The 15749-nt window shown below is 34.8% G+C and overlaps 1 protein-coding gene across 1 annotated transcript; it reads right to left on the reverse strand.

Annotated features, from left to right (window-relative positions):
* Positions 1 to 6314: 6314 nt before the first annotated feature.
* LOC149197121 (uncharacterized) lies at positions 6315 to 7468 on the reverse strand. Its single transcript, XM_089403858.1, has 4 exons — positions 7145 to 7468; positions 6981 to 7037; positions 6841 to 6886; positions 6315 to 6751 (listed from the first exon to the last, which is right to left on the reverse strand). Exons 1-4 carry the CDS (start codon positions 7221 to 7223, stop codon positions 6517 to 6519), a joined length of 417 nt encoding a protein of 138 aa, XP_089259984.1. The 5' UTR covers positions 7224 to 7468; the 3' UTR covers positions 6315 to 6516.
* Between the last annotated feature and the right edge of the window lie 8281 nt (positions 7469 to 15749).

A 15749-nucleotide genomic window follows, 5' to 3' on the forward strand; every position in this document is an offset into this window, starting at 1 on the left:
ATGGAACATATTTTTCCTTATTGTTATAGGTTCAAGCTCTAGTCTTGGATCTTCTGCAAGGGCTAATAATTCCATATCAGTCAAGATTGGAGATGAGGAATTTTCCTACTCAATGTTGTTGCATATCGGAGATAGTAATGAGTGTCTACTGGCTTTCTTGGCCGATTTATCACTAGCAATGCCTTTCCTCTTTGTTGGAGTCTGAGTGGCCATATGTTTGGATTTTTCACTTACTTGATTTATTCCTTTGTCAGCATTTGACTCCAAATATACACCATGTGCCACCCTTGTCTCGCTTTCTAGATTTGTTTCCACAATAGGGGAACCATTAGAAGAAAACTCTATAGATATTTTAGGTATACTTTCTTGTATCCCAATGTTGTGTCATCCAGTAGGAAGCCTCTATTCAGGATTGAGTTTCTCTGTTATCCCCCTCTTTCCTCTAAATCTGAAGGGGAAATTTTCCAACAAGTGACTAGTTTGATGACATTCCAAACATCTAAAGGGTATTCCCCAGTAATCAACTTGTTGACGGATAGAGAAAGTAGCCCAATAGATGTCAATTGCCACTGGTAATCCACCTGCAAGGTTCACCTCCACCAGGAACCATGCTACTTTCTTATCAAGCAACCCCATACACCCTTCATCTACATAATATAGTTTACCTATTTTGCTGGCAATTTCTTGAATCGCCCCCTTTGTCCATAGTTCTATAGGAAGGCTAGCCAGTTTGGCCCAAATTATTTTCCTCTTGGGAACCTCCATCACTGGATCAAACCCAACTTTCCAATTCTAAAGAACCAGAAAACCTCTTCCTTTGACCCAGGGCAATGCAACGATCTTTGTTGCATCTTCTTCTTTGAGAAAATGAAATCTAAACCACCCATTTACCATAACACTAACTTTGGGTCTATATCCCAGAAGGGAAGACCAACTTTTTTGAATCCACTCCTTCATTTGAACCTCGTTCATCATGATGAACTCCCATCGCCCTACCAGCATCCTTTTTCTTAGACGGACCACATTTTCCCAGTAAAGGTCAACTCCTAATATTAATTTTTGAACTTCCTCCATTGCTTTGATAGGCTTCTTGCCCTTGTCTCTGCCTCTGGCATTCAGATAGTGGAAATTTTGTGGAGGGAGCTCTGAAGTTGTGTTCAAATTCTTGGAAAGGAGGATTCCTTTGTCCAATCCAGTTATGGGTATTGTCTTTGAATTTTCCTTCCTGCTTTCTATTAATAGCTTCACAACATTCCCCTGTTTTGGCTTATACTTATGACCTCGCATGGCTGAATCCTATTTGGTCGCCACCGTAACATCGATTAAGTTGTCCACATCAAAATCCATTTCATCAAATGGAAATTGGCTCTCCATTTAGTGTAAAGGTCTATTGATAGGCTCAATTGATGTGGATTTATCCAGATTTGGTTGGTGGAGCTCCCTATAAATAATGTCTGATGGACGATCCTCTAATCTGATTCAATGCAGACGGACTCGACAACATGATCAAGCCTGGGTATGGATGTTTGTCCTTGATCTGAGGAATGCCAATCTTTGTATAATATGAAATCATAGAGTTATCTCTTGGGTGTGTTATATAGAGAATGGACAGAAAAATAACCAGATATTAGGCTCAACCTGACATCAGAATTAGATGGTCAACTCGTCCTTCAAAGGAATCTCATTGGGCCATTGATATGCCAACCCATATGGCGAAATTTCTCGGCAAGTGATTGGAACACCTAGAGGGCGGGGAGTAGAAAGGTATATCCCAATTGGTTGGGTCCTCGAAGTCCACACCTACACCACTCTATGTCACCATCTACAATCTTATTTTAATTGGTCGATTAGACCGAGGATCCCACCAAACTTCTGCAGTTATTGAATGTCACCTGTGAAAATATCCAGAGGGGACAAGCTCCAAGGAGTCAACCCACCAACTGTCAATCACCCACTCCTTTGATTGAGTAAATATTTACTAAGGAGGACGGAATAATCTTATGGTCGATCCAACCAAGATGGGCTTCAGATTTGATCAGCCCTAGGATCAAAGAGTAGGGGTACTTTCAGGCTATATTTTAATTGTTATCATATTCCTCCACTGTCGATATCTATGAGCTTGTCTTGTTAGCACCAATTTGATATATTTTGATGGTGCTCTTTACTTGTTCCACAGTAAATGAGACTACACTGCAAAAATTCAAATTTATCTACTCCACCAACCAATCTTTATTGCGTATGGAAGCCATGGAACCTGCAAACTTCACAGATTGGGTCTGGCAATGGGAACCAATGTTTCATCTGCAATCTAACAACGAAAAATTGGTTGTATAAAGCTTCCATATAATTCCACTTGTGATCTGTTATCAGAGATCTTAAATATCTGTTTTTAAGAACATATATCCTGAAGCCAACAACACCATATTTGACACCACCAAAAACTGCATTTGATCCACTTATCTACAATTCTATATTTAAAATTGCCAGTACTTTGTTCTTCAATTTTCTCACCCTCCTAGTTTTCTTCTAAGAATTGTTTTAGTGTTTTAGTTGGTTGCATGTCTGATAATTCACATGTTCCATAAAATATTTGTCTAGAAGATTCATCTATGAGTGGAGCCAACTCTGTCAATAACTCAGAAAAACAGTTCGACAAGCTACAAGAGTTTGATAGTCTCTTTAATTGTCGCTTGCTTAAATCTCAATGATTTCAGTGATTGTATAAATATCTAGTCATTTTATGCAAGATTATGATAGCGACAATAACCAAAGCTGCCAACCATATATATTCGACTATTTCATTGTTGTCCATCAGAATCAGTTGGGTGACTTACCTCCTTTCCACCTTATAGCTGCATCACATAGTCAAATTAACCTCTTCCCTAGTAAGCATCATAGTTATAAATAAGCACAGAATACTTCCCACAACAGCCAAGACATGAGTTTGAAAGGGGTAGAAACACACGAGAGTCTAAATAGCAGCCTCGGATAAGACTGGAAAATAAAAAACCATGACTCAAAAAAAAATCTACTTCACAATAGTTGTTGGAAGATCACATAAGCATACGAGATGATGACCTACAGAACCCGCTCTTCCCTTCCACATCTCTAACATCTTTAATACATGAAATTAACCGTCATATTTCGTTTCTAAATTTCTATTAAATGATTTATTATGATAAATGTCTCTAAGAAATGTTTTAATATAATAAATGCATATAGCTTAAAGTTAAAAGATCGAGTAATTATGAAAATATACATAAGTTAAAAGTTTAAGTAATTATGAAAAAATTCAAAATATAATGAGTGTATATAGAAAATATGCTACATAGTAATCATAAATCCCAATTTAAAATAGCCTTACATATAATATCATATTTATATCTCTTAAAATTAAAGGCCTAGATCCATCTCAACCCTGGATCTATAAGTGTCCAGAGGGATCAAATCTCTTTTCATAGTAAAAGAGGTTTGTATGTCAAGATATTTCATAGATAGATCCGGATTAAGATGGATTTAGGTTGGTATTAATATTAATATTTTAATACTAATATAGATTTTTTTTTACATGGCATGATAAAAAAATTAATATTTTCAAATATTACAACTTTGATGAGGAAATATTGACATGATAACAAAATTAATATTTTCAAATCTTACAACTTTGATGAGGAAATATTGGCATGATAACAAAATTAATATTTTCAAATATTACAACTTTGATGTGGAAATATTTACGTCATTAAATATTTTAATATATATACAATATGGTTTTTCTTTTAAATATTTAGATTACAAATATTTAATTAAAATAAATATTAAATTACTTTGAAGCATAATTTTTTGTTCTTTGTGTTGAATTGTATTGTAGTTTTTCTTTTTCTTTTAAATATTTAGTTTACAAATATCTAATTAAAGTAAATATTAAAAGGCTTTGGAGCTAAATTTTCTATTCATTGTGTTGAATTGTATTGTAGTTTTTTTTATCCATAGCTTATTTTCATTTTTATTTTGGGTGGACATTATTTTATTTTTATTTTTATTTTATTGGAGCCGTGACAGAATGCAATTATTATTATTATGTAAAAAATTGTGTTTAAAATTATTAATATATAAATTTTAAAATGCAACATTAATATTCTTCATACAAAAAAACATAAAAAATAAATAAATGAAATATTGTCTAAATAAATAAATTATAAATAAAATTTATTTAAAAAGAAATCTAAATGGTCTATGCAAATAAATTAATTAAAATGAATATATGTTGTTATTTATTTTATATTAAATCTATTATCTAATTATTAATTAAAAAATTTAAAACTCTCAAATTAAAAATAATATAATATAATATAATATATGAATGATTATATTTATTGTCTTGTACATTTTTATTACTAAAACTGAAAAAGTGAGGTGTAAAAAAAATTACTAAGCATAAACATTTAGATTTGATAGGTGTACTATTTATTATTATGACACTTGGTTTGGTACTCAGTACAATGACAATTCATTTTCATAAATATTTAAATTTAATGTGTGTACTCATTAAATGTTATGACACTTGGTTGAATACAATGTTATTTTTTGTTTTTTTTTTAAATAATTTTTTCTCTAAAAATTCAACTTTAAACCACAAGAAATTAGTCATCTCATGTGACATCAAAAAGTTTATTTTTTATTTTTTAATAAAATAATTTTAAAAAATATTAATTTATTATTATCTAATTTAATAATATATGTTTTTAATTCAAAATCCGGAATTAAATTTTTTACCCAAATCGTAATATTTAAAATGCTTTAGAATGAGGGCTTAACATGTGGCTCTCTGCATAGGCCGACAAACACTAAATAATTGGATGCATAAATTTTTAATTTTATTTACGGTAATGACCATTGGTAATTTTTAGGAATTTATTTATTAATTACTATAGTTAATTAAATGTTGTTTTAAAAGTTGTGGGCCTACATGGCTAAGACAACAACAAGTATATGAGAATATATGTTTTGATTTTGTCTTCATGATATAACATTTTACTTGTGAACTATGATTAGGAAGAAATGCTAGAGTAAGTATACCTTAGGAACTTGGATAGTTGTAGGTAAGGTAGTTACTTACTCAAATTTTTGGAAATAAAAATCTCCCAAAAAAAAAAGGGCCAAGAGGGTATGATGAACTTGAGACATGAGGGGAGAAGAAAGTACAGAGAAGAACGAATCTAAAATTGGTTGGCCAGTGGAGTCTGTCTGGAGTTGTGAGCTCAGACTGGTGAGCTCAGACTGGTGATTTATGGCTAAGTTGGGTAGTGACCAGATAGCTTGGAAGGAATTTGAAAACATTGTCAAGAGAAGATTCCCTAGGGTAAAACTATTACCCTAGCTCAAGGGGAGGCGCAATGGAATGACTGACCTCAAGGTTGGGAGGAGCATTGCTCATCTTGGTGGTTTGTAGTTCACAGGAAAGAAAAGACTTAAATAAGTTCCTATTTCTGTTAAAATATTATGTGCTCTGGTCAGTAATGGACTTAAGTTTCTGTTGTTTAATTTAAACAAATGCAAGTGTGTTTATTTAAAGTGTTACATGGGAATTGTACAGTAGTATCTACAGTAAAGTAGTAATATTCATGCAATATTTAGGAACGTAACAGTTATGATTACACTCTAAAGAGAAAACTGATAGTCATGATTATACTCTGAAAAGAAAACAAGGTTGTGGATAGAAAATCAACAGTAGGAGACAGTACTTACTGCAAAGATATATTGTACCACAATACAGGTCAATGAGCTCATCAGTGCTCAAAAGAAGGGAAGTTTGTGGTGTTGGGAAACACCAATTTTCCATTAGGAGACAGTACTTACTGCAAAGATATATTGTACCACAATACAGGTCAATGAGCTCATCAGTGCTCAAAAGAAGGGAAGTTTGTGGTGTTGGGAAACACCAATTTTCCATTAGGTTTAGTGGTTAAATTATGTTAAATGGGAATTTATGTCAGACCTGCATAAAGGTTGTAATATCCCAACTAGCAGAGGAAGGGTTAGTTTCTAGAGGCACCAAAGAGTACTGGTAAACCGAAACAATCCCTTCACTGCTCAACTAGAGGAATTAAACTAATACATTACCATAAAGACAAACTATATAGAGCGATATGATTTAAATGCTTAATACCAAGTAAATACACCAGAAACTAGAAGTAATACGAAGCAAGGAAAATTAAACAAAACATTTGTAACTAGTTGAAATCATGAATAAGGTTGTGCCGAGTTATTAAACCGTAGTGAATGTTATGATGATACATTGCAAGATTCATACATTAAACAGAAAATAAAGGCACCCATAGGTTCATATCTATCATACTTTATCAAATAGACCATATCGAGAGTCATTGTTACATAATACATATGTATAAGTTAAAACAGAGAGGAGAGTTCTTGTTACACGACACAGTCGATTCATGACAAAATTACTAAAATGACAGTTCTAGTGGGCTTGCCATTGAAATCCAGCCTTATACATCAAAGCAGTAGTATTGCCAAGCCTAACCATTCCAGCCAGGGGATAATTAATTTAAAAATTAAAGCAGGGAACCAAGAGATTAACATAGATTTCCAGATCTTGCTAACAAGGGTTCCTTTCCCAATGGAAGTCTTAAAGAGAAATGACACACCGAGAGAGGCAAGGAAGTCGGTCATCAGGCTAGACAAGGGTTGTCTCGCAAAAGGTAGTATTCGGGTCCAGGTTAGAACATACCTGCATGATAAAACCCATAGTTATTAAAAGAAATACTATGGCATGTCTTTAAATCAAAGAAAACCCAGATTCACTTATACCCTTCGTACCTGTAGAGGAATCGAGTGGAAGAAACCCTAGGTAGTTGGGGTTCACCTGTAAAAGAATAGCCGCCACTTCTCAGGTTTAAGAACTGGGTGCTAGAATAAACCACTGAAATCCAATGAAGGGGTAGAAATTAAAACTAAACCTTTGAAACCCTCAACCCAGAATGTTGTTGGTAGCTGTGCAATCGAGTCATATGTTCCTGCAGCAAAGTAACGAAAAGAAATTAAGTTCGTGTACAATGAAAACTAGTGGCGAAACAGAGAACAATGTGACCAAAATTAACTAGTTTCAAAACCATAACCTTACCTCGAATGTGATTGTGGGTAAATTCAGGCTTGTTGGACCGATTGAAGTTCCAATCCTCACCGTACGGGTTGTGCGGCATAATAATCCAACCCTGAGACTGTAATTTCTAGTATCATACCCTAGATGCAGATAGACCTCCGAAACATAGAAGTGTGAATGGCGTCGAGCAAGAGGGGGAGATCAAGAGTTAGTTACTCTCAAACCGTCCAAATAGATCCCCACTATCAGATTCATGCATTCACTGGAGGTCATAGATCCAAGTGCATATCCCGAGAAAGGGCTGCTAAGTGGATGATCATGATTCATCATCGAGATGTTTCCCAAGTTAAATACACTACTAGAATATTTATGTGTCAGTAACTATGTATCTAATCAATAAAAATAAAAGTTCAAGCTTATTCATAAAGTTGAAGGCTTTAGTCGCATAGGTAGAATGTTTCATAAACACATATGTGTAGACGTGATTGTAAACCTTTGTTATAAAAATTATGCCATAGAATTCAGTGTGATAAGTTATGAATTGAACTCTGAAATAAAAGTTAAAACCATGTTTATCCTAGCTAACTTTACATATATATAGATAAAGAGAAATATTGTGTGGAAAAGTTAATTATTTTATTCCTTGGTAAAAAAAATTGTCTTGGCTTTAGAGGGATGTTACAGATGGTATAAAAGCTTAAGGTTCTACACTGAGCACCTAATTGGATGCAACAAAAATTGTCTTGTGTGTGTTCACAAAGAAAGAAATATCATCATGAGGAGAAGAGGTGGACATGTTTCCACACCATCAGCAAGACCCACCACTAAGCGCGAGGCAATAAACTGGTGGAAGAAACTAATCCTGAGCTATGGATTCAATTAGACAGTGAATCCTGTAACAGATCTATCGTAATGATGGAAACAATCCAACAACTTCAATTGAAAATGGAAATCCTTCAAACTGAAATGAACGTCTTGTACGCGAACAAGAACGCATTATGAAGAGCTTGACAGATAAACAAAACTGTCGAAATATGAAACCGAGCTCTGATAATCATAACCGAGGATAATATCACCAAAGAAGATATTATACTATACCAAAAGAAAGTCAAGCACAAGAATCCAGAAGGAGCTAGAAAATGCAAGGAAAAGAGTCTGGAGACACATTTGATAGTGAAAAGAAAAAGAAACAGAAGGTTGAGTTGGAAGGTGAATTTAAAAAGATCCATCCTCCAATTTATGATGGTGAAACTGAGAAATCAACAGAGTCTTGGTTAATAAACATAATGAAGTACTTTTAGATCTATGATTATGATAAAAATTTGAAAGCTCGACTAGTTTTTTACCAACTTTGAGGAAAGCCTATCTTGTGGTGGGAGGAAATAAAAGCAGTGCATGTTGTTGATGATAAATCAATTACTTGGGACGCGTTCCAAAAATATTTCAGGAATAAATATCTGACAGAACGGTTTTATGATGACAAAGCTAAAGAATTTCATGAGTTACGGTTGGGGCAGTTGACTATGGATGAATATGTGGCCAAATTTACCTCTTTACTATGATATGTACCATATTTACAAGAGGAGAAAGCTAAAGTGCAAAGGTTTGTTAGCAGTTTTCCAATGCACATGAAGGAACAACTTGAGTTTGATTATCCTAAAACTATGGATGACATTGTAAGGAAAGTGTGAATTTGCTATCAACAGGTTCAAAAAAAAGATAATAGTAAGGGTTGGATTGGTAAGAAGGGACAAAGAATTGCACATGATAGTAGAAATAACATAACAGTTAATCCCATAAATACTTTTAAGGGACAACTGGGAAAAGACATGGAGAAGAATCAACAGAAATTCTGATTTCTGAATGAGAGCAGACCAGTGGATCCATCTACGAAGTCTGAGGGTAATCAAGAACAAAAACCACCCCTGTGATATTGGGGTTGTGGAGAACCACACTACATTTATATTTTCCTCATTGTGGGAGATTGGAACCAATAGAAAACTTACAAGAGGCTTCAACAATGGGCGATGTAGTGAGAATGATACCAAAAATCAACGTAGCTTTGGAAGATCGTTAGGAAGATTATCAACCCAGCATGATCGAAATAGAAGGTAAAATGTTTAAGCATATTGTTTCAATTTTGATAGATCTTGGTGCCAGTTTAAGTTACATAAGTCCTAGAATAGTAGAACTGTGTTAGTTACAAACCAGGAAATTTAAAAATCCTTGGCTAGTTCAACTAGCCATAGGAGCCAAGAGATGAGTAGGGGCTAAAGTAGAAGATTTCTCTATTGAATTAGTAGACCAAACCATTAAGGTGAACTTGAATGTCTTGCCTTTGGGATCTTATGACATTATAATAGGAATGGATTGGTTGGAGGCTCATTGATCTTTGGTGAATTGAAAAGGGCACTCTGTTAATTATTTGAATGAGGCGGGTTTAGGAGTAAAGTTCAGGGTATTAAGAGACCGGTACAGTTGAGGCCCATTACTGCCTCTTAGATGGGAAAATGTTTATGGAAAGGTTGTCGTATCTATACAGTGCAAGTGTGCTATGCTAAATCTGATGAGGTGACTTTTGAACTAAACAACCTGTTGACAATCCAAGAGTTTGCAAGTTTATTTCCTAAGGAAATACAGGGGCTACCACCAAAATGATATATCGATTTCACTATTGAGTTAGTTCTGGGGACAACTCTGATTTCAAAAGAAACTTATAGAATGAGTGTACCTAAGCTCATAGAATAAAAAATGCAACTTTAGGAATTGTTAGATAAAAACTACATACGCCCCAATGTATCTCCATGGGGAGCTCTAGTGTTGTTTGTTAAAAATAAAGATGGCACCCTAAGACTATGCATTGACTATCAACAGTTAAATAAATTAACTGTTAAAAATAAATATCCACTACCTAGAATTGATGATCTGTTCGATCAAGTCAAGGGCGCCAAAGTATTCTCGAAAATTGATCTAAGATCAGGGTATCATCAAATCAGAATAAAGGAGGAGGATATAGGTAAGACTGCATTCAATACCTGTTATGGGAATTATGAATTTGTAGTTCTTCCCTTCAGGATGACCAATGTCCTGGCTACATTCATGAGTCTCATGAATGGGATATTTCATCCATATCTTGACAAATTTGTATTGATTTTTATCAATGACATTTTAATTTATTCTAAAAGCTTAGAAGAACATCATAAGCACTTACAAATTGTGTTGCAGACCTTAAGATAACATCAATTGTATGAGAAATACAGTAAATGCGAATTTTATAAGGAAGAGATATAGTATTTAGGGCACATCATCACACAAGAAGGCATAGCAGTAGACCCAGAGAAAATCAAAACCATCATGGAGTGGCCCATTCCCAAGAATGTGGTGGATTATCGATCCTTCTTAGGATTGGTTGGGTACTACCACCACTTTATAAAAGGATTCTCTAAGGTGGCCTACCCCCTAACATCCTTGCAGAAAAAGGGGAAGGATTTTAAGTGGACTGAGGATTGCCAACAAAGTTTCGAACAGTTAAGGCATCTACTAACTACAACACCAATTCTAAGGATAGTAGATCCAAAGGAGTTCTTGGTTTGTACCGATGCGTGCCAAACTGGAATTGGGGTGTACTCATGCAGGAGGGCCCGGTAGTGGCATATGAGTCATGAAAGTTGAAGGACCATGAACAATGTTATTCAGCCTATGACTTGGAGCTCACCACAATAGTTCATGCACTGAAATTTGGCGACATTATCTGTTGGGAAAGAAGTTTGTTCTCATGATATATCATAGTAGCCTAACAAACTTCTTTCATCAATTGAACCTAAACACCTGAGAAACAGAATGGAATGCATTTCTAAGTGAGTTTGATTTCGATATTAAGCATTTGAAGGGAAAGGAAAATTAGGTAGTTGATGCTTTAAGTCGAAGACTGAACTGTATCTATGAGATTTCTTTTAGCAGGATCAAATTTGATTTTTCAAATCAGATAAGATAAGTTGCTCTAAAAGATCTGGAATACCAATTTTTATGGCAACAAGAAAAACAGGAAAACAGTTCTGAAAGAAAATTAGGCTATGATGTTAACAGTGAAGGCATGTTGTTATACAAAAATTTCATTTACATACCAAATCAGCAAGTTGTTAAGCAATTTATTTTGGATGAATATCACAAAAATCCATATACTGCACACCCAAGATATCAAAAATTAATTACAAAATTAAGAAAAGTTTACGTCTAGTTGGGTATGAAAATAGAAATAGGCCAATATGTGGCATAGTGTTTGGAATGCCAACAAGTGAAAACAGAACATTAGCATCTAGCTGGCCTGCTTCATCCTCTACCCATTCCTGAATGGAAATGGGAGATTGTGACCTTAGAATTTATTACTGGACTGCCAAAATAAAAAAAGGCAAAATGATTCTATAATGGTAGTAGTAGACAAATTGAGCAAAGTTGCTCATTTTATTCCAGTCCAATTGACTTACAAGTTTGTAAAAATTGCTAACATCATCATGAGAGAAATTTTCAAATAACATAGAATTCCTAAGATGGTTATCTCAAATAGAGACGTGAAGTTCACCTCCGTGTTTTGCAAGGCTCTATTCACTAGCTTGGGCACTTAGGTACAATTCAATATTACCTATCATTTGTAGACAGATGGACAAACTGAGTAGTTAAACTAGGTGTTGGAGGATATGCTTAGAATGTATGTAATGCAGTAACCCACAAAATGGGAAGAATACATACACTTGGTGGAATTTTGTACAATAATTCTTACCATGCATCATTGAAAATGAGTCCATTCAAAGTGTTGTATGGGAGGAAGTGTCAAGTACTAGTCAATTGGAATAGCCCAGAGAATAAACTAATGTTAGGGCCTGACATGCTTAAAGACATGGAAGCTACAATAGAAAAGATATGATCCAATTTAAACGCCACTCAATATCGGCAGAAGAATTATGTTGATCAACGAAGATCATATCGAGAGTTTTAGGTGGGAGATCATGTATACTTAAGGGTGAAGCCCAAATGAAGCACCTTAAGATGGAATGGTTGCTCTAAACTAGCCCCACGGTTTTGTGGTCCTTTCCAGATTATTGCACGAGTTGGTCCAGTAGCTTATCAATTAGCTTTACCCGGTCATATTCATGTTCATAACGTATTCCATGTCTCTTTACTAAAAAAATACATACATGATCCTAGACACATAATTCAGTGGAAAGATGTTCAGGTAGTGTAATAAAGGAAATTTATTATTTCTCTCTCTCTCTTAAATCATGCATTATATATTTAATTCTAAAAGTGTTTGAATGTAGGTTGAATCAGATGAGGAATTCATGGTCGAACCCCTGTATATTCTTGATCGAAGAGAAATAGTATTGTGGAGACGAGTTATCCCCCAAGTTAAGGGGAAATGACAACACTTTAGCTCAGAAGAGGCCACCGGGGAGGATGAACAAGTTATTCAAGAACCTTATCTAGACCTATTCCGGAGGGAAATGAACACTGAGGATGATGCTCCACTCAAGGGGGGGAATCTAATGACCCTTGGTAGCTTTTAGGAATTGATTTATTAATTACTGTAGTTAAGAAAATGTTGTTTTAAAGTTGTGGTCCAACATGGCTAAGACAAGAATATGTATATGAGAATATATGTTCTGATTTTGTCTTCATGATATAACATTTCACTTGTGAACTATGGTTAAGAAGCAATGCTAGAGTAAGCCTACCCCGGGTAGTTGGACAATTGTGGGTGAGGTAGTTACCTACCCAAACTCATTCCTCGAAATAAAAATCTCCAAAGAAAAAAGGCCAAAAGGGTATGTGAAGCTAAGGCAGGTGGAGAGAAGAAGGTATAGAGGAGAAAGACTCTAAAGCTAGTTGGCCAATGGATTTTGCCTGGAGTTGTGAGCTCAGACTAGTGATTTATGGTTAAGTCTGGTAGTGACCAGATAGCTTGGAAGGAATTTGAAAACACCATCCAGAGAAGTTGCCATGTGGTAAATCTAGCTCGGGGGGAGGTGCAGTGGAAAGACTGTTCTCATGGTTGGGAGGATCATTGATCATCCTGGTGGTTTGTAGTTCACAGGAAAGAAAATACTCAGGTAAGTTCCTAGTTGTGTTAAACTGTTATGTGCTTTGGTTAGTAATGGACTTAAGTTTCTAATATTTAGTTTAAACAAATGCAAGTGTGTTTATTTAAAGTGTTACATGGAAAATTTACAGTAGTATATACAGTAAAGTAGTAATATTCATGCAATATTTAGGAACTTAATAGTTATGATTATACTCTAAAGAAAAAACATATAGTTATGATTATACTTTCAAAATAAAATAGGGTTGAGGAGAAAAAATCGACTATAGGAGATAGTCATTACTGCAAAGATATATTGTAGCAAGATACATGTCAATGAGCTCATCAGTTCTCAAAAGAAGGAAAGCTTGTGGTGTTAGGGAAACACAAAGTTGTAGTTAGGTTTAGCGGTTAAATTATGTTAAAAAGGAATTTATGTTAGACCTGCATAAAGGTTGTAATATCATGACCAACAAAGGGAGGGTTAGTTTCCAGAGGAACCAGAGGGGACTGGTAAATCGAAACAATCCCTTCACTCCTCAGCGGGAGGAATTAAACTTATACAGTACCATAAAGACAAACTATATAGTCTGATATGATTTAAATGCTTAATACCAAGTAAATACACCAAAAAACAAAAGTAACAAGAAGCAAGGAAAATTAAATAGAACATTTATAACCAATTCAAATCATGAATAAGGTTGAGTCGAGTTATTAAACCATAGATAATGTTATGATAATACATTGCAAGATTCATATAGTAAACAAAAAATAAAACCACCCAAATATTTGTATCTATCACAGTTTATCAAATAGACCACATCGAGAGTCCTTGTTACACAATACATATGTACAAGTTAAAACAAAGATGAGAGTTCTTGTCACATGATATACATATATAAGTTAAAACAAAGATTAAAATCCATGGCACAGTCGATTCATGACAAAATTCCTAAAATGACAGTTCCATTCAACTTGCCATGGAAATCTAGCCTTATACATCAAAGCAATAGTATTGGAAACCCTAATTGTTCCAGCAAGGGGATAATTAATTTAAAAATGAAAGTAGGGAACTGAGAGATTAACATAGATTTCTAGATCTTGCTAACAGTGGCTCCTTTCCCAATGGAAGTATTCAAGAGAAATGACACACCTGGAGAGACAAGGAAGTCGATCATCAGGCTAGACAAGGGTTGACCCACAAAAGGTAGTAACCGGGTCCAGGTTAAAGCTTACCTACATCATAAAACCTAGAGTGATGAAAAGAAATACTATGGCATGTCTTTAATGCAAATAAAAACTAGATTCATTGATACCCTTAGTACTTATAGAGGAACCGAGTGGAAGAAACCCTAGCTGGTTGGTTTTCACCTGTAAAAGCACAGTCGCCACTACTTAGGTTTAGGAACTCAATTCCAGAAGAAACCGCTGAAAGCTAATGAAGGGGTAGGAAGTAAAACTGAACCTTTGAAACCCTCGACCCAGAATATTGTTGGTAGATATGTGTCTGAGCCATATGTTCATGTAGTAGAGTAACACAAATAAATTAAGTTCGTGTATAATGAAAAATGGTGGCAAAATAGAGAACATTGTGACCAACATTAACTTGTTTCAAAATGCTAACCTTAGCTCGAATGCGATTGTGGGTAAATTCAGTCTTGTTGGATCGGTTGAAGTTCCAAGCCTCACTGTATGGGTTGTGCGGCATAATAATCCAACCCTGAAACTATAATTTCTAGTACCATACCCTAGACACAAACAAAGCTCCAGAAGATAGAAGTTTGAATGGCGTTGAGTGAAAGGGGGAGGTCGAGAGTTAGTTACCCAACTATCTGAATATATCCCCACCGTCAGATTCATGCATTTGTTGGAGGTTGTAGATCCAGTTGTAGATCCTAAGAAAGGGCTGCTAAATGGATGATCATGATTCATCGTCAAGATGTTTCCCAAGTTAAATACACTACTAGAATATTTATATGTCGGTAAATACGTATCTAATCAATAAAAATCAAAGTTCAAGTTTATTCATAAAGTTGAAGGCTTTAGTCACATAGGAATAATGTTTCATAAACACATATGTGTAGACATGATGGTCAAACCTTTGTTACAAAAATTACATCATATAATTCAATGTGATAAATTATGAATTCAACTCTGAAATAAAAGTTAAAACCATGTGTATCCTCGCTAACTATATATATATATATATATATATATAGAGAGAGAGAGAGAGAGAGAGAGAGAGAGAGAGAGAGAGAGAGAAATAGTGTGTGGGAAAGTTAATTATTTTATTCCTTGGTAAAAAAAATTGTCTTGGCTTTCGAGGGATGTTACATTTACACTAATTTTATTAATCCAGGTATCTTTATCTATGCATCAGAGATAGGAACAACCCTCCATCCGCACGTAAAGGTTGTAGGGCTTATTTCCCTGAAGTAAGTGTGAGGTAAGCGGTCATGCCCGACTTCACTACTTACGTGTTCAGATTAATTTCTCTCAGCAAGAGATAAATGGATGAATAAAATTTCAAAAAAAATTAATATTGAAAAAGAA

Source organism: Pinus tabuliformis, chromosome 2_2 (genome assembly GCF_031772625.1).
Source record: "Pinus tabuliformis cultivar Carrire ecotype Pingquan chromosome 2_2, CPIR1, whole genome shotgun sequence".
In the NCBI taxonomy this organism is placed as follows: domain Eukaryota; kingdom Viridiplantae; phylum Streptophyta; class Pinopsida; order Pinales; family Pinaceae; genus Pinus; species Pinus tabuliformis.